A 24,510-nucleotide genomic window follows, 5' to 3' on the forward strand; every position below is an offset into this window, starting at 1 on the left:
GTAGTAATTTTGTAGTCATATCAAACAACAATTCTGTAAACATACGACTATAAGATGACGGATCAAGTGAGTGAACAGTATCATTGTGGAAGCCGAGAGGCTCCACAGGTCACATGTTCAGGCGTCCTCATCTTTTCTTTTCTTTTTTGAATGCCCCCCAATTCACTTGGCCAATTACCCCACTCTTCCAAGCCGTCCCGCTCTCTGCTCCACCCACTCTGCCGATCCGGGGAGGGCTGCAGACTACCACATGCCTCCTCCCATACATGTGGAGTCACCAGCCACTTCTCACCTGACAGTGAGGAGTTTCACCAGGGCGACGTAGCGTGTGGGAGGATCACGCTGTTCCCCCGAGTCCAGTCCCCCCAACCCCGGAACAGGCACCCCGACCGACCAGAGGAGGTGTTAGTGCAGCGACCCGGACATGTACCCACATCCGGCTTCCCATCCGCAGACACGGCCAACTGTGTCTGTAGGGACGCCCAACCAAGCCCAAGGTAACGCGGGGATTTGAACCAGCGATCCCCGTGTTGATAGGCAACGAAATAGACCGCCACGCTACCCAGACACCACCGTCTTCACCTTTCTGATTTCAGATTTGGGAAAAAGAACTGCAGATTATTTTAAACTGGTAAAGATTCAAGTTCAACAGGGATTTTCTTAAATTCGGGGTGAGGAGCACAACTGCTGCAACAGTGGGAGGATCAGTGTGTGTGTGCGTGTTTGTGTGGCCAGCTGTCTGCAGGAAATCTGGCCTGAAGGCATTCACACCTGGCCAGTAAATCCAAAACTCGCACCACCCAAATTACACACATGCACATGCACAAACATTCTTTATTTTCCACCCTCTGATTCACAACCTCCACCACACGTTCATTTTTACCTTCAGCATGACACAGACACAAGGTCTACGCTGTTCTGTGCTGGTCTACAATAGTCTGTACAGAATTACAATCGTCTACATCAGTCTATACTGGTCTAAGGGGTGTAAGAAAGTATCGATACACTCGAGTATCGCAAAATTATCTTTTGTGATACTGTATCGATTCTCAAAACCACTATATGGATTTTTAATTGTTTACATGTAAAGGTTCGTGACAAACATGTTGTGTTGTGTGTAACCCCACGACCGCTAGATAACAGTGCTGTAATCTATCTTCAGCCATGTGACTCTTCCACTCCAACCCAACAACGTAAACTGAGACAGGAAGTAGTATAAGCACAAAGAACACAGGCCTATGAAACCACAATGTATCATCTTTCTCACAGTATCACAATATAGCACCTTTCTTACGGTATCACAATATAGCACCTTTCTTACAGTATCACAATATAGCACCTTTCTTACAGTATCACAATATAGCACCTTTCTTACAGTATCGCAATATAGCACCTTTCTTACAGTATCGCAATATAGCACCTTTCTTACAGTATCACAATATATCACCTTTCTTACAGTATCACGATATAGCACCTTTCTTACAGTATCACAATATAGCACCTTTCTTACAGTACCACAATATAGCACTTTTCTTACAGTATCACAATATAGCACCTTTCTTACAGTATCACAATATAGCACCTTTCTTACAGTACCACAATATATCACCTTTCTTACAGTATCACAATATATCACCTTTCTTACAGTACCACAATATAGCACCTTTCTTACAGTATCACAATAAAGCACCTTTCTTACAGTATCACAATGGAGCACCTTTCTTACAGTATCACGATATAGCACCTTTCTTACAGTATCACAATATATCACCTTTCTTACAGTATCACAATATAGCACCTTTCTTACAGTATCACAATATAGCACCTTTCTTACAGTATCGCAATATAGCACCTTTCTTACAGTATCACAATATAGCACCTTTCTTACAGTATCACAATATAGCACCTTTCTTACAGGACCACAATATAGCACCTTTCTTACAGTATCACAATATAGCACCTTTCTGACAGTATCACAATATAGCACCTTTCTGACAGTATCACAATATAGCACCTTTCTTACAGTACCACAATATATCACCTTTCTTACAGTATCACGATATATCACCTTTCTTACAGTACCACAATATATCACCTTTCTTACAGTATCACGATATATCACCTTTCTTACAGTACCACAATATATCACCTTTCTTACAGTACCACAATATATCACCTTTCTTACAGTATCACGATATATCGCGATATATTGAATCGTATCACTTGTATCATGATACATATCATTCCCCCTGTATCGTGATATGTATCGTATAACCAGATCCTCGCCAATACACAGCCCTATAGTGGTCTACTCTGGAATGTAATGGTCTGCACAGGTCTACATTGGTCTGGACTAGTCAACACTACTTTATACAGAGCCACACTGGTCTACTCTAGAATACCCTTGTTCAAGCAGGCTTCCAGTGGTCTGTGCTGGCCTGCACAGGTCTACACAAGTCAACACTGGTCTACATGGTTGACACTGGTCTTTACTGGTCTATACCGGTCACGTTGCTTAAGCATCACAACAGTTGGACAAATCGTCTACAGCTGTTTTTTTAAAAATTATTATTAGATAAAATGGTTTTAATGGGTGTCTGGGTGGCGTGGCGGTCTATTCCGTTGCCTACCAACACGGGGATCGCCGGTTCGAATCCCTGTGTTACCTCCGGCTTGGTATGGCGTCCCTACAGACACAATTGGCCGTGTCTGAGGGTGGGAAGCCGGATGTGGATATGTGTCCTGGTCGCTGCACTAGCGCCTCCTCTGGTCAGTCTGGGCACCTGTTTGAGGGGGAATTGGGGGGAATAGCTTGATCCTCCCACAAGTTACGTCCCCCTGGTGAAGGTGAAACTCCTCACTGTCAGGTGAAAAGAAGCGGCTGGCGACTCCACATGTATGGGGGGAGGCATGTGGTAGTCTGCAGCCCTCCCCAGATCGGCAGAGGGGGTGGAGCAGAGACCAGGACGGCTCGGAAGAGTGGGGTAATTGGCCAAGTACAATTGGGGAGGAAAAAGGGGGGGAAATGGTTTTAACAGCACACAAACAAAGTCATAAGGAGGTCAAAGGTCAGAGTCAATGAGGAAAGTAGTTTTACTTAGAGGGTTTTGGTAGATGAGAGAGAATTAAAGAGATAGATAAAGAAATAGAGAGAGAGAGAGTAGTCTTACCTCCACTATACTCTTCAGGTCTCTAACGTATGCCTGTTCAGTTTCTACGATCTCCAGCACCACCCGCTCCAGCCTGGACAGCGACCTTGGCGTGGCCTCCGCTGTGGGAGGGGCTACACGTCCTTTCGTCAAACAGATTCCGCCTCCTCCCGCCTGAGCCCTTCCTCCCCCGGGCAGGGCAAGAGGGGTGAGGTCCAGGCTGATGTCCGAGCCATTCCTCTTGGGCGAAGAAGAGGAGGCGCTGTACGTGGGCATGGCACCATACGGCAATGAGGAGGAGGAAGAGGAAGAGGAGGAGGAGGAGGAAGAGTGCGGGGCATCCTGTAGGGAGACGGAGGAGGCGGAGGAGGAGAGAGAGAGGGAGGCTGGGCGCTCCCCGTCGGAGCAGACCGTGTTGACAGAGGTGCAGGACGAGGAGGAGCCTCTCCCCTTCTCCCCGCCTGATGACATCATCCTTCCCACAATTCCACTTAGAGAGGAGACCGAGGAGGGACGCTTGGCAGCTGGAGAGAGACAGAGAGAGAGAGAAAGAGAGAGAATGTTTTGAATTTAAAAACAAACTGTAACAATGATCCATCTTTTGACAATATCGACAAAGTCACTCCTTCACAATAACCTGTCCAATGAAGACTTGTCAGTGGAAAATGTTACTACAACAGACATTTTGTGAAGTTCCTCTTCATTTCAGCCACACAGGAAACAACATTGCACAAACATTTAAAAAATATCGTCTTCCTCCCTGCAGGCTGTCCTGACTGACAAGGTCTTTATGCACCAAATGCTTCGTATGTGCCTTCTAGAATTAAAAGCAGAACATTTTGTGTGTACATGTTTGTCCCTTCTGGCCTTCGTCAGTACATGACCACCAGGGTGCTAGCATTAGCACATTGTAGTGAATTCGGGGGGCAGTCAGGAACTGCCGCAGCCAGGACGCGAACCCGGGTCTCCCGCACCACGGGCGACTACGTTAACCAGTCGACTAAAGGGTCCGACCCGTTAGCCAAGGGCTACCGAGTCTATTTATCCGTGCATGTTACAATATAAACAGGTTAACCAAAGTAAAGAGGTGAAATTAGGGACTTCCTTCGGCAGCCTTTGGGTATTGGACATTTGAGATCCAAACTAACACAAAAAGAAGAAAAAACAAACAAACAAACAAACAAAAACACTGTACAGGAGAACGAATGCCAGCCAGATGACTGTCGGAACTGCCGGTCTGCATGGGCTAGCAGTTAGCTTAGCCAGCCCCCACTTCCGCCTCCTGTCAGACCACCCTCGGTGTTATCGGAACTGTCGGTCTGCATGGGCTAGGAATTAGCTTAGCCAGCCCCCACTTCCGCCTCCTGTCAGACCACCCTCGGTGTTATCGGAACTGTCGGTCTGCATGGGCTAGCAGTTAGCTTAGCCTGCCCCGCTTCCGCGTCCTGTCAGACCACCCTCGGTGTTATTGGAACTGCCGGTCTGCATGGGCTAGCAGTTAGCTTAGCCAGCCCCCACTTCCGCCTCCTGTCAGACCGCCCTTGGTGTTATCAGGCGTTATCAGAACTGCCGGTCTGCATGGGCTAGCAGTTAGCTTAGCCAGCCCCCACTTCCGCCTTCTGTCAGACCGCCCTTGGTGTTATCAGGCGTTATCAGAACTGCCGGTCTGCATGGGCTAGCAGTTAGCTTAGCCAGCCCCCACTTCCGCGTCCTGTCAGACCACCCTCAGTGTTATCGGAACTGCCGGTCTGCATGGGCTAGCAGTTAGCTTAGCCAGCCCCCACTTCCGCCTCATGTCAGACCGTCCTCGGCGTCACCTCTGTGGGAGCAGCTCCAGGCAGGGCCGTGGTCCCTGGGCCCACAGGAGGCAGCAGACCAAGCTCGCCCAGCCGATCCGACGCCAGCTATCTTCAATTTCAAAATGTATTTTTAAGATAACTCTGCTTCGACCGCTTCGGTATTTAAAAATGCCGGGTGATATGCCATGCGCGCATTGATGACGCAGTGACGCGTTTCTCTGACCAATCAGAGGTCTGCATTGATTTTGGTACCGCTGCCGGTACTTTCCAGTGACGCAAAACGAAAAAAGGGTGAGTCGGGTCGCGTTGAGACGGTACCATGAATTAGACGCCGACATGGACAAAGACACTGCATGGAAGGTACTACCAGGTGAGGCCGCCACCTTCCCACACCGGAAGTAGTAGACCTAAATGTAGTAGAATGTATTATAACAGCTAAATGAATGGTAACTGACTTTATGCCTTATGTCATTATTTATAATAAAATCTGTCTCCATCACCCTTCTGTCTTGTCATTCTCAATCACGTGACTTTGTCATTGACAACGAACAGCTCCGCCATGTTGGAGGACCACTAGACCTTAGCCACCACTGTTTACACCAAGTTCTCATTAAAACGTGGCAGTTGTGATCCACTCTTCGAAAAACAGTTTGTAAAATAAATGTGACAAAGCTCGGGCCCAACGGCGCCAGAGGATCAGGTTCGCACCACGGAAACAGCGCAGCATTTCACCGCTGTTAAATATCGCAACGTGCACAGATAACTAGACCCTGCTAGCCCTGGGCTAACGGGGCGGAGCCTTTAGTCGACTGGTGAACGTTGTCGCCCGTGGTGCGGGGGATCCGGGTTCGCGTCCCGGCTGCGGCGGCTCCCGGACTGCCCCCCCACGAGAGCCGCCCTGTACGAATCAAACCCTGAAGCACTCTGACTGTTTCCAACACGCTCCGCATCGCGCAGTGACAGCGCCACGCCACGCTATGCTATGGGCTGGGGCCGTTGTCCTCCAACATGGCGGATGTGTTGCCGTGACGTCATATGAGACTAACCCATAGCAGACATGCGTTGTACCGGTTGACAGGCTGATCCTCGGTACAACAGCAGAGCCCGCTGAAGAGGTAAAAAGGTCACGGCTACACGACTCTAAAACATTCCTGGGAAAAGACCTAGGGGGGGGGGAGAATCAAAGAATAAAATGACTTCAGGCGCCGACGCTGGACAGGAAGTCGTGATTTTTTTTCTTACTTCCTGTCTGGAAAGCATTGCGCTGAGGTGGTTGTCTTGGATATGCGTTGATTGACAGTAGATAGTTGCCGAGGTTACGAGCTGTTTTGAGCAGGTGCTGTTTTTTTAATTTGTAATTTGGTTTTGTGGTTTGGCTCTTCGCATGCACGCACACACACACACACACACACACACAGCTGGTGTGTGTCTGCCAGCAGGTTTTGGGAAACAGTTTAACGGTGCAGGTGTTTGGATGGATTGACTTACACTGGAGACAATACACTGCCAACGCACAGTGTGAGTGTGTGTGTGCGTGCGTGTGCGTGTGCGTGTGTGTGTGTCAGTGGCAGTGGCAGCGGCAAGCAGCACACGGTGTTATTCTCCATCTGACATCATCTCACGGTGTGGAGCTGACACACTAGCTGTGTGTTGGCTTGCTTGTGGGCCGCATCCCTTCACTCCCAGAATCACAAATGCCGTTTTTCATCCATCCATCATCCAAACCGCTTACCCTGCTCTCAGGGTCGCAGGGAGGCTGGGGCCTGTCCCAGCAGCAGTCACTGGGCGGCAGGCAGGGGGACACCCTGGACAGGCCACCAGGCCATCACAGGGCCCACACAGATCCTTTCTTTCCCCGTACCCTCTCTGTTACGTCCAGTCCTTCTAGGGTCAACACAGTGCTTACTCAAGTTTCAAGTTGCTTTATTTGTCAAACGCACAGCAACACAGCATGGCAGGCATTGCTGGCAATGAAATGCTTAGACATCGGTTCGACACTGTTCTATCTGTTGTCAAGGTGCCGTGGCTCTGACCCGTGACTTCAACATCACTGGTTGTAAAGTTGGTGATCCAGCAAGGGAACTTTTCCTGTGGCTGTAAACCAAACACTGGCTCTGCTGCATGACAGAAGCTAAGCAGGTGTGGGCTTGGTAGTACTTGGATGGGAGACCTCATAGGAAATGAGTTTCTGGAAGTGGTGTTGGTGAGCCAGTAGGGGGCAGTCTTCCTTCTGGTCCCAATAAACAACAAGAGTCCCAGCGTAGTGACAGGGACACTGTGCTGTAGGAGACGCCGTCCTCCAGATGAGACGTCAAACCGAGGTCCTGACTCACTGTGGTCATTAAAGATCCCACGGCACTTATCGCAAAGACTAGGGGATCCCCCGGTGTCCTGGCAAGATTCCCAACCTGGCTCTCTCCATCTGGCCACCTAATCATCATCATGGTGAGCATTTTGGTGCAAAATGACTGCCGTGCATCACCCAGGTGGTGCTACACAGTGGTGGTGGTGGTTGAAGTGAGTTACCCCCTTCAATGTGAAACACTTTGGACGTCTAGAAAAGCCCTATATAAATGTAATCAATCTCTCTCTCGCTCGCTCTCGCGCTCTCTCTCTACCACTTTTATCAGGTCTGACCAGAAAAACTGATCATCTTGACTTCATTCTCACAGGAAATTACTTTATAGCGAGAGGGAAAGAGGGAGAAAGAGAAACACAGATAGAAAGAGAGAGAGAGAGAGGGAGAGAGAGAGAGAATGCTGCTCTGTCCTGTAATGGAGACGCTTATTGTGGCTGAAATCATCTCATCCGAACACAACGTATTGCTTTATAATGCGTCATTTCCCACGCTAAACACAACCAGAGTGTTTATATTGAAGCTATCGAGCCCATATGTTGCCTCGACATGCACACGTCATCATAATTAATTACATCAGCTATTAGAAATAATCCATATAAACACAGCCAACTGAACAGAGGAGGTTAAATCCCCAGTCCGCAGTCCGCATTACAACAGCAGCAGCACGCCCGGTTTCGTTTTCATGAAGCAGTAAAAAATGAGTTGTGGCAAGGGACCAGTTTCACAAAGACGGACTTTGATTATGGTTTGAGTTCAATTTCGAATTCAAGTGCTATTATCATGTGTATTAGAATACAATGAAATCCTTCTGCTACTACTTGATGAGATGGCGCCGCACTATGGCGACTCGCCATGAGCTGCTCTCGCTTTGTTGTTGGTTTTCGTGTTATATAAGGTGTCTTGCACCATCACCTATGATCGCCAGACTCTACTGGACATACTATTGGACCTTCCCCAGCAGCTGGAAGCATCGGGACTTGCCTAGAGAGAATACCTACAACAAACAGGTACCACCATGGAGTAACGGCCGCTGTAAACTAGGTGGTGCCCTGGTGAGGCTACGACGGCGTTCTAACCGAGCCCCAATTCCCAGCATACTGCTGCCTATCGTCCAGTCCCTCGATAACAAGCTGGACAAACTTCATTGCCAAATAATCTCTCAAAAGGACATGTGTGTTCTGCTTTACAGAGACTTGGCTAGGCCCTGATACACCTGATAGGGCTATACTACCAGAGGGTTTTTCTGTGCACCACATGGACTATTCCATGATGACTCCTGCCAAGGTAAAGGGAGGTGGTGTATGCTTCTTTGTTAACAATTCATGGTGCACTGATGTGGAAAATAGTCACTCAGCCAATGTTGGAACAACTAACAATAAGCTGCCGACCATTCTAGTATCTCCCAAGGGAATTCCCTGCATCTTGTTAGCTGCTGTCTACATACTGCTGCAGTGGCGCTGGACGAACTGTATGGACCCATTAGCAGGCAGGAGAACTTGCACCCAGAGGCCATTTCAATTGTGGCGGGGGACTGTAACCACTGTAACCTGAATCTGTGCTACCAACATTTTACCAACATGTCACCTACCCAACCAGAGGCAATATGACTCTCTTCCACTGTTATTCCCCGATCAAGGCAGCTTACAGGTCTATCCCACGACGTCACTTTGGGGAAATCCAAGCACCTATCAGTGCTCTTACTCCCTGCCTACAAGCAGAAAGTGAAGTGTGCACAGCCCACTGTGAGGGCAGTACAGAGCTGTACAGAACACGAATCCAAACTTCAGGGATGTTTCGAATCAACCAACTGGTCAATCTTTAAGGATTCGGCCTCGAGTTTGGACGAGTATGCTGAGTTGGCCACTGACTATGTTAGATTCCGTGTAGATAACTGTATCACAGTATGGCCTATTCACTCCTACCCCAACCAGAAACCCTGGATTAACAGCGACATTCGCCTGAAGTTGAGGGAGCCTACCAATGCTTTTTCATCAGGGGCAAGGAACGCCACAGGTGTGACCTAAGGAGAGCCACTGGAGCTGCTAAAAGACAATATAGAGATAAAATAGAAAATGACTACAGTGGCTGTGACTCGTGGCGCATGTGGAGGCAATTACGGACTATAAATCTAAACTCAGTGTGCTTATCAACACATCTGCCTCTCTCCCAAATGAGCTTAACAATTTCTATGCCCGCTTTGAAGCTCACAACTTGGACACAGTGACAGCAGCACAGTGGCCACCCAATGAAGTCAAGCTACAGATGACAGCGGCTGATGTGAGTAAAACATTTAAAAGCGCTAAGGCTCATAAAACTGCTGGCCCAGACGGCATCCCTTCCCGTGTCCTCAAGCCATGTTACACTCAGCTATCTCAGGTTTTTACTGACATGTTTAACCTGTCCCTGTCACTGGGTGTGGTTCCACTGTTTTAAGAACACCACCGTTGTGCCTGTGCCAAAGACAACACCTGTCTCCTGCCCTAATGATGACCAACCTTTTCCTTTGACCTCTGTTACTATGAAATATCTGGAAAGATTGGTAATCTCATATATAAAATGTCACATTCCTGTTACCCTTGACCCATTACAGTTTGCCTACTGTTCCTAGAGATCTGTAGATGACACCTTCTCACTTGCTCTGCATGCTGCTTTAGTACACCTCGAAAAGAAATATATCCACGTCAGAATGTTGTTTATTGTTTACAGCTCGGCTTTTAATACAGCTGTAGCGTCCAAAGTGGTGCTGAAACTCAGAGGTCTTGGTCTGGACAACTGGCTATTTGATTTTCTGACAGGCAGGCCCCAGACTGTGAGAGTAGGTAAAACATACTCATCCTCATTAGTTCTTAGGACCGGCGCACCTCAGGGCTGCTGTCTCAGTCCCCTGTTGTAAAGTGTGTTTACATACGACTGTGTTGCCAAATATGACAACAGCATTCAGGCATGTGGGGAGATGTTTTAAATAGTGGGGCTGCCAACTAAAATGAAACGTATTGTGGCAACAGTAGCACCTTTTTGCCACTATGATATCCTTTGTGAGTGCATTCCTGGCTACCACTACTACTACTTTCGGCTGCTCCCTTTAGGGGGCGCCACAGCGGATCATCCCTTCCATCTCTTCCTGTTCTCTGCATCTTCCTCTGTCACACCAGCCACCTGCATGTCCTCCCTCACCACATCCATAAACCTCCTCTTTGGCCTTCCTCTTCTCCTCTTCCCTGGCAGCTCCATATTCAGCATCCTCCTCCCAGTATACCCAGCATCTCTCCTCCATACATGTCCAACCCATCTCTATCTTGTCTCTATTGCTTTGTCTCCAAACCGTCCAACCTGAGCTGTCCCTCTAATATACTCCTTCCTAATCCTGTCCTTCTCCATCAACTCTGCCACCTCCAGCTCCACCTCCTGTCTCCTCATCAGTCCCACTGTCTCCAAACCATACAACATATCTGGTCTCACAACCACCTTATAAACCTTCCCTTTAACTCTTGCTGGTACCCTTCTGTCACACATCACTCCTGACACTCTTCTCCACCCACTCCACCCTGCCTGTACTCTCTTCTTCACCTCTCTTCTGCACTCCCCGTTACTTTGAACATTTGATCCCAAGTATTTAAACTCATCCACCTTCGTCACCTCCACTCCTTGCATCCTCACCATTCCACCGTCCTCCCTCTCATTCACGCATATGTATTCTCTCTTGCTCCTACTGACTTTCATTCCTCTTCTCTCCAGTGCATACCTCCACCTCTCCAGGCTCTTCTCCACCTGCACCCTACTGTCACTACAGATAACAATGTCATCCGCAAACATAGTCCACAGAGACTCCTGCCTGATCTCGTCCGTCAACCTGTCCATCACCATTGCAAACAAGAAAGGGCTCAGAGCCGATCCTTGATGTAATCCCACCTCCACCTTGACCCCATCTGTCATTCCAACCACCACCTCACCACTGTCACACTGCCCTCATACATATCCTGCACCACTCCTACATACTTCTCTGCAACTCCTGACTTCCTCATACAATACCACACCTCCTCTCTCGGCACCCTGTCATATGCTTTCTCTAAATCTACAAAGACACAATGCAACTCCTTCTGGCCTCCTCTATACTTCTCCATCTACATTCTCAAAGCAAACATCACATCTGTGGTGCTCTTTCATGACATGAAACCATACTGCTGCTGCTGATCACCACCTCTCCTCCTCTTAACCAAGCTTCTATTACTCTTTCCCATATCTTCATGCTGTGGCTGATCAACTTTATACCTCTGTAGTTGCTACAGTTCTGCACATCACCCTTGTTCTTGAAAATCGGTACCAGTATGCTTCTTCTCCACTCCTCAGGCGTCCTCTCACTTTCCAAGATTGTGTTAAACAATCTATACTTAGCACAAAAAGTAAGGAAATGTGTGTTTGGTAGATTATTTCAGCAATAAATCTTATACCGTTGGAAAGCCTGTTTATTTCCTTTTTAAATGGGGCCACATGTGTAAGGAACCTGCATCTGTGGGATGAGCAGCAGAGCTGAGTATGTGGGCTGTGCCCATGAAACATTTGCCAAATCTTCTCTGCCAATGCCAAGCAGCTTGTTTTGCTGCTGCTGTTGACTCTTGTTTTGAGCTTCTGGTACCCCAGGTGCTGACAATCAGCTGCCGGATAGAAGATTTATTGCCAAGAAGCATCGTTACACCAAAGACATAATCTACCAAACACACATTTCCTTACTTTTTGTGCTAGGTTTAGTTAAAACCTCTACTGCCATCTCCCCTAAACACCTCCATGCCTCCACAGGTATGTCATCAGGACCAACTGCCTTTCCACTCTTCATCCTCCTTGCTAACCCACTGCACTTCCTGATTCACTATCCCCACATCAGCCACCCTTCTCTCTCTCACTATCTTCATTCATCAGCTCCTCAAAGTACTCCCTCCACCTTCTCAACACACTCTCCTCCCTTGTCAGCACATTTCTAACTCTATCCTTGATGGTTCAGTGTGTATGTATGTATGGTTGCCACGGCCTGTTACCATGGTAACATGGGTCTTGGAACTGATTTAGCCTGGGGGTAAGGTGTCTAATTTTTTTGGGCTTAAATTAAGCCAGTCTTTATTTTTGTGAAATGGTCCAACTTGCATGAGACTAATATGTGAGCAGAAGTAAGACCGGCTTAACGCTACAGACCAGTCTAACATTCTCTGTGAAACTGGTCCCAGACTCAAAAGAGCGATGAGCTGGACTGAGTATCAGTCTGGTTCTGTTTGACAAGTTAACTGAACACACACGGAACCACGAAAACTGCCAAAGAAGAATCAATTCATCCATCCATCAACCCACAATCAATTAATTAATAACGCCACCACCTAATGAATGCATGCACAATGGATGAAAGACTGAATAAATTAATCAGACCACCCATCCTTCTATTCATCGATCGATCAATCAATCAATCAATCGAACAATCAGCCAAGCTACCAGCAGAAGGTGGGTGATAATGACCTGAATCTTCATCTTTCACTCACTCAGTTCCAGAGAGAAGTGCAGCGCTGTGTGTTTTGCGGACTGTTCCTTTAAACGTGCTGCAGCCAGCGGTCAAGCGGAAAAATGAATTAATCAGTGTAATTGTGGCAAACAGAGACGGTTTGTAATTATACAAATTACACAGCATCAATCTGGATCATTTTCCCTGGAGGAACTCCCATAGGGTCAGACCGCAGAACCACCGCTGGCTTCACACAAACACACACACACACATGCACACACACACACACACACACGTTACATACAAACAGATGCACAGAAGCACACAGTTAAGAAGTCACAGAGACGAACAGTCATCGATAGATATCAAACATTCGTTCATTCATTCATCTCATCATCAGCCACCTCTCCGGGGTGGGGTCCCGGTGGCAGCAAGCTAAGTAGGCCCTCCAGACGACCCTCTCCTCAGCAACTCCCTCCAGCTCCTCCTGGGGGATCCCAAGGTGTTCCCAGGCCAGACTGGACATGTAGTCCCCCCAGCAAGTTCTGGGTCTACCCCGGGGTCTCCTCCCAGTTTCAACACGAAGGAGCATTAATATTATAATATATACATATACACACACACACACACACACACACACACACACACACACACACACACACACACATATATATATATATATATATATACTATATAATATATATTAACTATGAAACAGTCCCACATGTTGGTGAGTCCTCAGGGTTCAGGCCAGAATAAATAAATGGAAGATTAAGTTTCTGTTTAGAGGTGGATGCATTAGACAAGGGGTGTGTGTGTCTGTGTGTCTGTGTGTGTGTGTGTGTGTGTGTGTTGTGTGTGAACTGAAGCAGGGTTAGGGTTAGTGACGCTAGCTGTGGGCCTCCAGCAGTGCTAACTGACCTCAGTACCGGCATTTTTCTCTGGTGACGTTACCCATAAGCCCTCAACACATTGCCACAGGAAGCTGGAGGGGGTGGTGTGTGTGTGTGTGTGTGTGTGTGTGTGTGTGTGTGTGTGTGTGTGTGTGTGTCTGTCTCCAGTGGTATACAAGTCAAGTCAATTTTATTTGTATAGCCCAGTATCACAAATAACAAATGTGTCTCAGGGGGCTTTACAGCAACACAACTTCCTCTCCTGACACCCTCACACATGACGAGGACACACACACTGCAACCCGCAGCAGTGCACACATGAGCACACACACACACACAAACCTGAAATGTGACTGTGTGTGAGAACATGATGATGAGTACATGATGGTGACTACATGATGAGTACAGGCACAACAGCCAGCAGTTTGCTTCAGTGTCTACAAATGTGCCCTACTTCATGTCGGTGTATTTCAAACGGCAGACGCATCACTGCTACACATCAGCGATCAGGAACAATTTATTGTCGTTTCTTTCGTGTACTTTTGTACACAAACAGTTAACAACACAGTCCACTCAGGGCAACACAGTCCAAAAATTCCACTATCCAGAGAACGAACGCCAGCCAGGATGACTGTCGGAACCGCCGGTCTGCGTGGGCTAGCAGTTAGCTTAGCCTGCCCCGCTTCCGCGTCCCGTCAGACCACCCTCGGTGTTACCAGAACTGCCGGTCTGCGTGGGCTAGCAGTTAGCTTAGCCTGCCCCGCTTCCGCGTCCTGTCAGACCACCCTCAGTGTTACCAGAACCGCCGGTCTGCGTGGGCTAGCAGTTAGCTTAGCCTGCCCCGCTTCCGCGTCCTGTCAGACCACCCCAGTGTTACCAGAACCGCCGGTCTGCGTGGGCTAGCAGTTAGCTTAGCCTGCCCCACTTCCGCGTCCCGTCAGACCACCCTCGGTGTTACCAGAACTGCCGGTCTGCGTGGGCTAGCAGTTAGCTTAGCCTGCCCCCACTTCCGCCTCCTGTCAGACCACCCTCAGTGTTACCAGAACCGCCGGTCTGCGTGGGCTAGCAGTTAGCTTAGCCTGCCCCACTTCCGCGTCCCGTCAGACCACCCTCGGTGTTATCAGAACTGCCGGTCTGCGTGGGCTAGCAGTTAGCTTAGCCTGCCCCGCTTCCGCGTCCTGTCAGACCGCCCTCGGTGTTTCCTCCTCGGGCACAGCTCCAGCAGGGCCGTGGGCCCTGGGCCAACTGGATGTGGCAGACCAAGCTCTCCCAGCTGATCCAGCACCAGCTCTCCCAGCTATCCAAGGAAGACACAAACTCAGACGCGGACAAAGACACTGTGTGGACAGTACTGGGTGAGGCCGCCGCAAAAGCAAGTTCGCGCCGCCATTTTCTCACACCGGAAACGGAAACGATCAAATGAGAGCCGCATCTCTGCTACAGATGCCACGGTTTCACTGATAATGCACGTAATATTTGCACTTTTCGTTTATGAATAAGCATATTTCGTTTATTTCTGCTGTCCAACAGCAGAAAAATGTCACGAACTAAAATGTGCTCTACCAGTAATGGCTGCTGCATGTTTCTGTTGTACCAGCATAATCACTTATCAATACCCACAGCTGATCAATTTAATCTTACAACACTGCAGCCACAGAAAGACAGCTTGCAGAAGCAGATATCCATTATGGGTAATGAGAGTTACTTACACTTCAATGGCTCTCTCTCTCTCGCTCTCTGTCTGTCTCTCTGTTTTTGGATTTTAAGTCATTCAGTCACTGGTTTGTTGCTGTTGCTTCTGTGCTGTGGACTAACCAGTCTGTAACCAGCCCGTAAGAACCATCCTCCAACCTGCACCATTCACCATTAACTACAACCTAAAACAGCGTAGCAGCTACCTGCCTACCTGTCTGAGACAACCTGCTGCTCCGTCCTTCGGTCCGTACACACTGCTGCCAAGCTCCTCTGCAGAATGATAGGTTTCCTGTTGTTTTGCATGTGTGTGTGTGTGTGAAAAGCAAAAATTCATCAGCACCTGACAGCTTAAATACAGGATGTGGTCTGGCAAATGATTTTTCTTCTTCTCTTTTTCCCTGTGTCACACACACACACACACACACACACACACACACACACACACACACACACACACACACACAAACCAACAAACCCCAGGACAGTGTGTGAAAGCATGTGAATATACTGTGTGAGCACCCTCATATGTATGTGTGTGTGTGTGTGAGTGTGTGTGTACACTTGTGTGTGTGTGTCTGCATATCTGCATGTGTGTAGGCTTGTGTGTGTTATCTGTTGGGTGGAGGGTGCTTTTGTGTCTGTGCGTTTCATGCAATTAAGCAAAACTTGGCAAACGTCGACTGACAATACCAACCACAATAAAACGAGAGTTGCCGACTACACCAACTCTACACTGACTCTACACCGACTCTACACTGACTCTACACCGACTCTACACCGACTCTACACCGACTCTACACCGACTCTACACCGACTCTACACCGACTCTACACCGACTCTACACTGACTCTACACCAACTCTACACCGACTCTACACGAACTCTACACTGACTCTACACTAACTCTATTCTGACTCTACACCGACTCTACACTGACTCTACACATTACATTACATTACAGTCATTTAGCCAACCATTTTATCCAAAGCGACTTACAATAAGTGCATCATTTAGCGTAGGAGATCAGGAGAACTACTAGTCATCAGAGGTCATAAGTGCATCTAAACAAGCATCTAAGAGAAAAACCAGTGCTAAAGTAAAAGTGCAAGAATGAGATTTTTTTTAAAAGCGTGAATACAATAAGTGCTAAGAACAAGTAACAGGGTAGTAGTTCTTGAAGAGGTGAGTTTTCAACCTGCGCCGAAAGATGGGCAGTGACTCCGCTGTCCTGACATCAGTGGGGAGTTCATTCCACCACTGTGGGGCCAGGACAGAAAAGAGCCGTGACCGGGTCGATCGGCAGCAGGGGCCTCTGAGCGACGGGGCAACCAGGCGTCCCGAGGCAGCAGAGCGAAGTGGTCGGGCGGGGGTGTAGGGCTTGACCATGGCCTGGAGATAGGAAGGAGCTGTTCCTTTCACTGCCCTGTGGGCTAGCACCACAGTCTTAAACTGGATGTGAGCAGCTACTGGGAGCCAGTGTAGGGACATGAGAAGGGGAGTTGTGTGGGAGAACTTAGGGCGGTTGAACACCAGACGAGCTGCAGCTTTCTGAACAAGTTCCAGAGGTCTGATGGCCGACGCCGGGGCACCAGCAAGGAGGGAGTTGCCGTAGTCCAGCCGGGAGATGACCAGAGCCTGGATGAGCACCTGTGCCATCTCGTCGGTGAGGAATGGGCGAATCCTCCTGATGTTATAGAGGAGAGATCTGCAGGAGCGAGCAACCGATGCAACGTTTCCAGCAAACGACAGTTGGTCGTCCAGGATCACACCCAGATTCCTCACAGTCCGAGTTGGCATCACCACGGTGTTGTCAATGGTGATGGCCAGGTCTCGGTGTGGGCAACCTTTCCCCGGGAGGAACATCAGCTCTCTCTTGTCCAGATTGAGCTTCAGGTGGTGTGTCGCCATCCACTCCGAGATGTCAGTCAAGCACACAGCAATGCGTGTCTCTACTTGTGTGTCAGAGGGAGGAAAGGACAAGATCAGCTGGGTGTCATCGGCATAACAATGGTAAGAGAAGTCATGCGAGCGAATAACAGAACCCAGGGATGTCGTGTACAGGGAGAAAAGGAGAGGACCTAGAACCGAACCCTGTGGAACACCTGTAGTCAGTCTGCGAGGCTCCGACACAGATCCACTCCATGTCACCTGGTAGGAGCGACCCGTCAGGTAGGTTGCAAACATTGAGAGTGCAGAGCCTGTGACACCCAGCCCCTCGAGGGTAGAGAGGAGGATCTGGTGGTTCACTGTGTCGAATGCAGCTGACAGGTCCAGGAGTATCAGAACAGAGGAGAGAGAGTTTGCTCTTGCAGAGGCAGCGATTCTGTCATTGCAAGGAGGGCTGTCTCTGTCGAGTGACCGACGCTGAACCCAGACTGGTTGGGGTCCAGGAGGTTGCTCTGGTGGAGGTACACAGAAAGTTGGTTAAAGACAGCACGTTCGAAAGTTTTGGATAGAAAGGGTAGAAGGGAAACTGGTCTGTAGTTTTTGACGTCAGAGGGTTAAGTGATGGTTTCTTGAGAAGGGGGTTGACTCTAGCAGTCTTGAAGGCAGATGGAAAACATCCTGCCTGGAGGGAGGTGTTGATGAGGTTGGTTAGATAGGGAAGGAGTTCAGGTGCTATAGACTGAAGAAGAGGGGAGGGGACCGGGTCAAGGGAGCATGTGGTGGGGCGACTGGATGTGATGAGTTTTAGAACCTCATCGGGGGAGAGGGGAACGAGGTGGGATAGGGTGGGACGTGGAGAGGTGAGGGAGAGTGCAGAGGGTGGGATAGTGCAAGCAGCACTAACCGGGTGGTGAGAAAAGGAGGATCTGATGTCGTTTACCTTCTTGTCAAAGAAGTTAGAGAAGTCATCAGGGAGAAGGGAGGAAGTAGGAGGAGGAGGTGGAGGTTGAAGAAGTGTAGAGAAGGTTTCAAAGAGTTTCTTAGGATTAGAGGCAGAGGATAGGATTTTACAGTGATAGAAGGCAGCCTTAGCAGCAGAAAGGGAGGAGGAGAAAGTTGAAAGAAGAGATTGAAATTTGAGAAGTTCATTTGGGAGTTTGCCTTTTCTCCATTTGCGCTCTACCACTCTCAGGCTCTGTCTGTCAGTACGTAATGAGTCGGTCAGCCAAGGGGCAGGTGGAGTTGGACGTGCAGGCCTGGAGGTGAGGGGACAGAGATTGTCCAGAGAAGAGGAGAGGGCAGAGAGAAGAAGATCAGTAGCAGTGTCAGGGGGTAGGAGAGAGAAAGATTCAGGTGTAGGGAGGATAGAGGTAACAGAGGAAGAAAGATCAGCGGCGGAGAGAGAGCGGAGGTGTCTACGGGGGGGAAACCATGTGGGTAGGGGAAGGGGCTGAGGGGGGTGAAGAGAGGGAGAGAGAGTAGGACATGAAATAGTGGTCAGAGAGCTGGAGGGGAGTAACAGAGAGATTGGAAATAGGACAGTGTCTAGTAAAGATAAGGTCCAGCTGGTTGCCGGCCTTGTGGGTAGGAGGAGAGGGTGAGAGGTGAAGGTCAAAGGAGGAGAGGAAAGAGAGAAGAGGATCTAGCTTGTGGATGGTAAAGTCACCGAGAAGGATAAGTGCAGGTTCATCAACGGGGAAGTGCGAGACAAGCGTGTCAAGCTCCTCCAGAAACTCACCAAGGGGGCCTGGTGGGCGGTACACAACCAAGGTACACTGACTCTATACTGACTCTACACCAACTCTACACCGACTCTACACTGACTCTACACCGACTCTACACTGACTCCACACTGGCTCTTACACCAACTCTACACCGACTCTGCACTGACTCTACACTGACTCTACACCAATTCTACACGGACTCTATACCAACTCTACACCGACTCTACAACTCTACACCGACTCTATACTGACTCTATACCGAATCTACACCGACTCTACATCTCTACACCGACTCTATACCAACTCTACACCGACTCTATATATACTGACTCTATACCAACTGTACACAACTGTACACCAACTGTACACCGACTCTATAACAACTCTAAAACAGCTCTACAACGACTCTACACCATCTCTACGCTGACTTTATGACTCTACACCGACTCCATCCCAACTTTACACCGACTTCACGACTTTACGCCGAATTTACCCTGACTTTACAACTTTACACTGACTCTATAATGACTTCATACCGACTCCACACTGACTTTACACCGACTCTATACCGACTCTACACCAACTCTACACTGACTTTATGACTCTACACCGACTTCACGACTTTACACCGAATTTACACTGACTTTATAACTTCACACCGACTCTATAATGACTTCACATCAACTCTATACTGACTTTACACCGACTCTATACCGAATCTACACCAACTCTACACTGACTTTATGACTCTACACCAACTTTACATCGACGTCACGACTTTACACCGAATTTACACTGACTTTACAACTTTACACCGACTCTATAATGACTTTATGACTCTACACTGACTTTACACCGACTCTATACCGACTCTACACCAACTCTACACTGACTTTATGACTCTACACCGACTCCATCCCAACTTTACACCGACTTCACGACTTTACGCCGAATTTACCCTGACTTTACAACTTTACACTGACTCTATAATGACTTCATACCGACTCCACACTGACTTTACACCGACTCTATACCGACTCTACACCAACTCTACACTGACTTTATGACTCTACACCGACTTCACGACTTTACACCGAATTTACACTGACTTTATAACTTCACACCGACTCTATAATGACTTCACATCAACTCTATACTGACTTTACACCGACTCTATACCGAATCTACACCAACTCTACACTGACTTTATGACTCTACACCAACTTTACATCGACGTCACGACTTTACACCGAATTTACACTGACTTTACAACTTTACACCGACTCTATAATGACTTTATGACTCTACACTGACTTTACACCGACTCTATACCGACTCTACACCAACTCTACACTGACTTTATGACTCTACACCGACTCTACACCGATTCCTTTTACTATTTTTATAAGAATTGATTTTTGATAGTAAACTGTGTTTTTCATACTTGATATGGCGTATCAAAAGATATCTTAAGGCTATTCGTTTCAGATAGCTGTGTCTACATGTATATAAGTGTTCGTTTTTGGCTTCCGCAGAAACAAATAAAACCCAGAGAAGTTGGTGACATCTTGTTACTGTCAGCGTAAAAAAAAGAAGAAAAAACGTATATCCCATTTTTACACCTTACTGTTTGACCTCTTCAGACTGTAAAAAGAGACTTCCATGACCTTTGGCGTTCCTGGGAAACTTTAAAAGTTGCCTTCAAACAGTTTCAGACCTGCACAGAAACACAGCGGGCTTTGGGGTGACGGTGGAGTTATGTGGCTTAATCACACACTTTCAAACTCGCTGACAGAAACCGCTCAGAAACACCTGAGCTGGCCGGCGTGTCTGTCATTACCTCCCCTCAGCGACGCAACACAAAGCACAACACACAAGGCCGTCACGTCCTCCGTCCAACACAGAAACCAGCAAACCAACCACACAGAACGACTTGAACGCAACTCATAAAATACTTCATTTACTATCTGCAGCGCGTGCTAACGACACGTCTCTCTCTGCATTGTGTTACGTAACGTGGGGCGGGACACGTTCCGCAAGCGCACACACACACATCTTCCTGAAAGAGACCCACAACTTCTTCTACATGTCACTGTTCCCAGGCTTTCCTTCGTTAAAGCAAACTGTAACGTCTACTGATGGTTAAGTACTGCGCAGATGAGTGTACTGCAGTATTAACAATGTCAGTGCTGACTATAATCGTTATGGGACAATACTCATAGTATCAGGTCATGAATACATGTTGATCAATGTGTAAATCACAGCATCTGAGGAATCAGCTGGCAGGAAAACAGCCACCCACTGCGTTTACATGCACAGGTAAGTGGAGCTCCGGTTCCAGCTCGACTAGGCCATGTAACTGGACTACTGTCGTTGTCCCAGTACACAAGAACCGGGGGAGAACCCATTTTCCCCACGACTAGTACTACTACTAATACCATGACTACTACTACTGATATTACTACTACTAATGCTACCACAACTAGTGCTACTACTGCTACTAGTAGTAGTAGTACCATGAATAGTACTACTGATACTACAACTAATAGTACCACGACTAGTGCTACCACTTCTACAACTAATACTACCATGACTAGTACTACCACGACTAGTAATATTCCTACTATGACCATTGCAAAAAACACTTCACTTCACTACTATTACAACTATAAGTACTACTAGAGAGAGAGAGAGATGTATATGTAATATTTTGGTGGTACTCCAGTGGTGAAATGGCAGTGAAGATAGAAGCGTCCGGGTAGTGTAGTGGTCTATTCCATTGCCTACCATTACGGGGATCGCCAGTTCGAATCCCCGTGTTGCCTCCGGCTTGGTTGGGCGTCCCTACAGACACAATTGGCCGTGTCTGCAGGTGGGAAGCCGGATGTGGGTATATATCCTGGTCGCTACACTAGCGCCTCCTCTGGCTGGTAGGAGCGCCTGTTCGGGGGGGAGGGGGAACTGGGGGGGGAGTAGCGTGATCCTCCCACGCGCTACGTTTACCTGGTGAAACTCCTCACTGTCAGGTGAAAAGAAGCGGCTGGTGACTCCACATGTATGGGAGGAGGCATGTGGTAGTCTGCAGCCCTCCCCAGATCGGCAGAGGGGGTGGAGCAGAGACCGGGACGGCTCGGAAGAGTGGGGTGATTGGCCAAATACAATTGGAGAGGAAAGGGGGGGGGCAGTGAAGATAGAGATGTTAAAGTAAAATCATGTAGTTTTAACGAAACTGTTCATCTACCGCCCTGTCCGTCAGCATGACATCATCATTCCTCTTGTCTGACAGCATGACGTCATCATTCATCTTGTCAGTCAGCATGACATCGTCATTCATCTTGTCTGACAGTATGACATCATTCATCTTGTCCGTCAGCATCACATCATCATTCATCTTGTCTGACAGTATGACATCATTCATCTTGTCTGTCAGCATGACATCATCATTCATCTTGTCTGACAGCATGACATCATCATTCATCTTGTCTGTCATCATGACATCATCATTCATCTTGTCCATCAACATGACATCATCATTCATCTTGTCTGTCAGCATGACATCATCATTCATCTTGTCTGTCAGCATGACATCGTCATTCATCTTGTCTGACAGCATGACATCATCATTCATCTTGTCTGACAGCATGACATCATCATTCATCTTGTCCATCAACATGACATCATCATTCATCTTGTCTGTCAGCATGACATCATCATTCATCTTGTCCATCAACATGACATCATCATTCATCTTGTCTGACAGCATGACATCATCATTCATCTTGTCCATCAGCAGGAGACAACAGAGTCTGATTCAGCCACAATGAACGGAACCATATCAACAAAAACAAAACTAAAGGATAGAAGAAGAAAGAAAGCCACTTTATTTTGTCATTCTGTTCTTAAAATAAGTCTTTCTCTGCATGTAACGCAAACTCTTCACAGAAAGCACCTGGTACGGCCTGGGGTTCGAACCCAGGACCTTTTTGCTGCGAGGAAAAGCGCTAACCGTTGGGCCACCGTGCTGCCCAAAACGTCTGTGAACAGGCCTCGTTCATTTCCTCCACCAGTTGAAAAAAAGCTCAAACTGTGTCGGTGTTTGGCTCCACTGAGCATAATAATAACTTTACAGCCCAGCAGCAGGACCACAACACAACACAACTGTACTCGTCACACAACGGGCAAGCAAACACACTTTAGAGGCCAAAAAACTGTTGTGAGAAAGTCACACAGACCTTTTTTGGGTCACAGGATTTGAGATAACAGTCAGTCAGGAATGTGCCAAACAAGGCAAAACATTCAGCAGCGAGACGCAGGACCTTCACGGTTCCTTTGCTTTTGTGAGACCAGATCAGCCTAAGGAGTCACTGGCTGTAGAGCAGGATTCCATCGATGTAGAGCAGGATCCCACGATGTAGAGCAGGATCCCACCAATGTAGAGCAGGATCCCACGATGTAGAGCAGGATCCCATCGATGTAGAGCAGGATCCCACGATGTAGAGCAGGATCCCACGATGTAGAGCAGGATCCCATCGATGTAGAGCAGGATCCCATCGATGTAGAGCAGGATCCCACCGATGTAGAGCAGGATCCCACGATGTAGAGCAGGATCCCATCGATGTAGAGCAGGATCCCACGATGTAGAGCAGGATCCCATGATGTAGAGCAGGATCCCATCGATGTAGAGCAGGATCCCACAATGTAGAGCAAGATCCCACAATGTAGAGCAGGATCCCACGATGTAGAGCAGGATCCCATCGATGTACAGCAGGATCCCACGATGTAGAGCAAGATCCCATCGATGTAGAGCAGGATCCCACCGATTTAGAGCAGGATCCCACAATGTAGAGCAAGATCCCACAATGTAGAGCAGGATCCCACGATGTAGAGCAGGATCCCACGATGTAGAGCAGGATGCCATCGAGGTAGAGCAAGATCCCACCGATTTAGAGCAGGATCCCACCGATGGTTTTGAATATGGTTAATCAGTAGTGATGTGTACCGTAGTGTAGTACAGCAGTAGAGTCCTCAGTCTGTACTGTGTGCTGTAGTGTAGTACAGTAGTAGAGTCCTCATTCTGTACTGTGTGCTGTAGTGTAGTGCAGTAGTAGAGTCCTCAGTCTGTACTGTGTGCTGTAGTGTAGTGCAGTAGTAGAGTCCTCAGTCTGTACTGTGTGCTGTAGTGTAGTACAGTAGTAGAGTCCTCATTCTGTACTGTGTGCTGTAGTGTAGTGCAGTAGTAGAGTCCTCAGTCTGTACTGTGTGCTGTAGTGTAGTGCAGTAGTAGAGTCCTCAGTCTGTACTGTGTGCTGTAGTGTAGTGCAGTAGTAGAGTCCTCAGTCTGTACTGTGTGCTGTAGTGTAGTGCAGTAGTAGAGTCCTCAGTCTGTACTGTGTGCTGTAGTGTAGTGCAGTAGTAGAGTCCTCAGTCTGTACTGTGTGCTGTAGTGTAGTACAGCAGTAGAGTCCTCAGTCTGTACTGTGTGCTGTAGTGTAGTACAGTAGTAGAGTCCTCAGTCTGTACTGT

General features: G+C 48.0%; 1 protein-coding gene across 1 annotated transcript in view; it reads right to left on the reverse strand.

The window, feature by feature from the left end:
* Positions 1–24,510, reverse strand: part of plekhg2 (pleckstrin homology domain containing, family G (with RhoGef domain) member 2) — a 175,082-nt gene that overhangs the window by 87,817 nt on the left and 62,755 nt on the right. The window contains exon 3 of the mRNA XM_056282925.1: positions 3,171–3,673. Coding sequence (XP_056138900.1) covers positions 3,171–3,673 — 503 coding nt within the window. The remainder of the gene's footprint in view (positions 1–3,170; positions 3,674–24,510) is intronic.

The sequence above is a fragment of the Lampris incognitus genome, chromosome 7 (genome assembly GCF_029633865.1).
Source record: "Lampris incognitus isolate fLamInc1 chromosome 7, fLamInc1.hap2, whole genome shotgun sequence".
Lineage (NCBI taxonomy): Eukaryota > Metazoa > Chordata > Actinopteri > Lampriformes > Lampridae > Lampris > Lampris incognitus.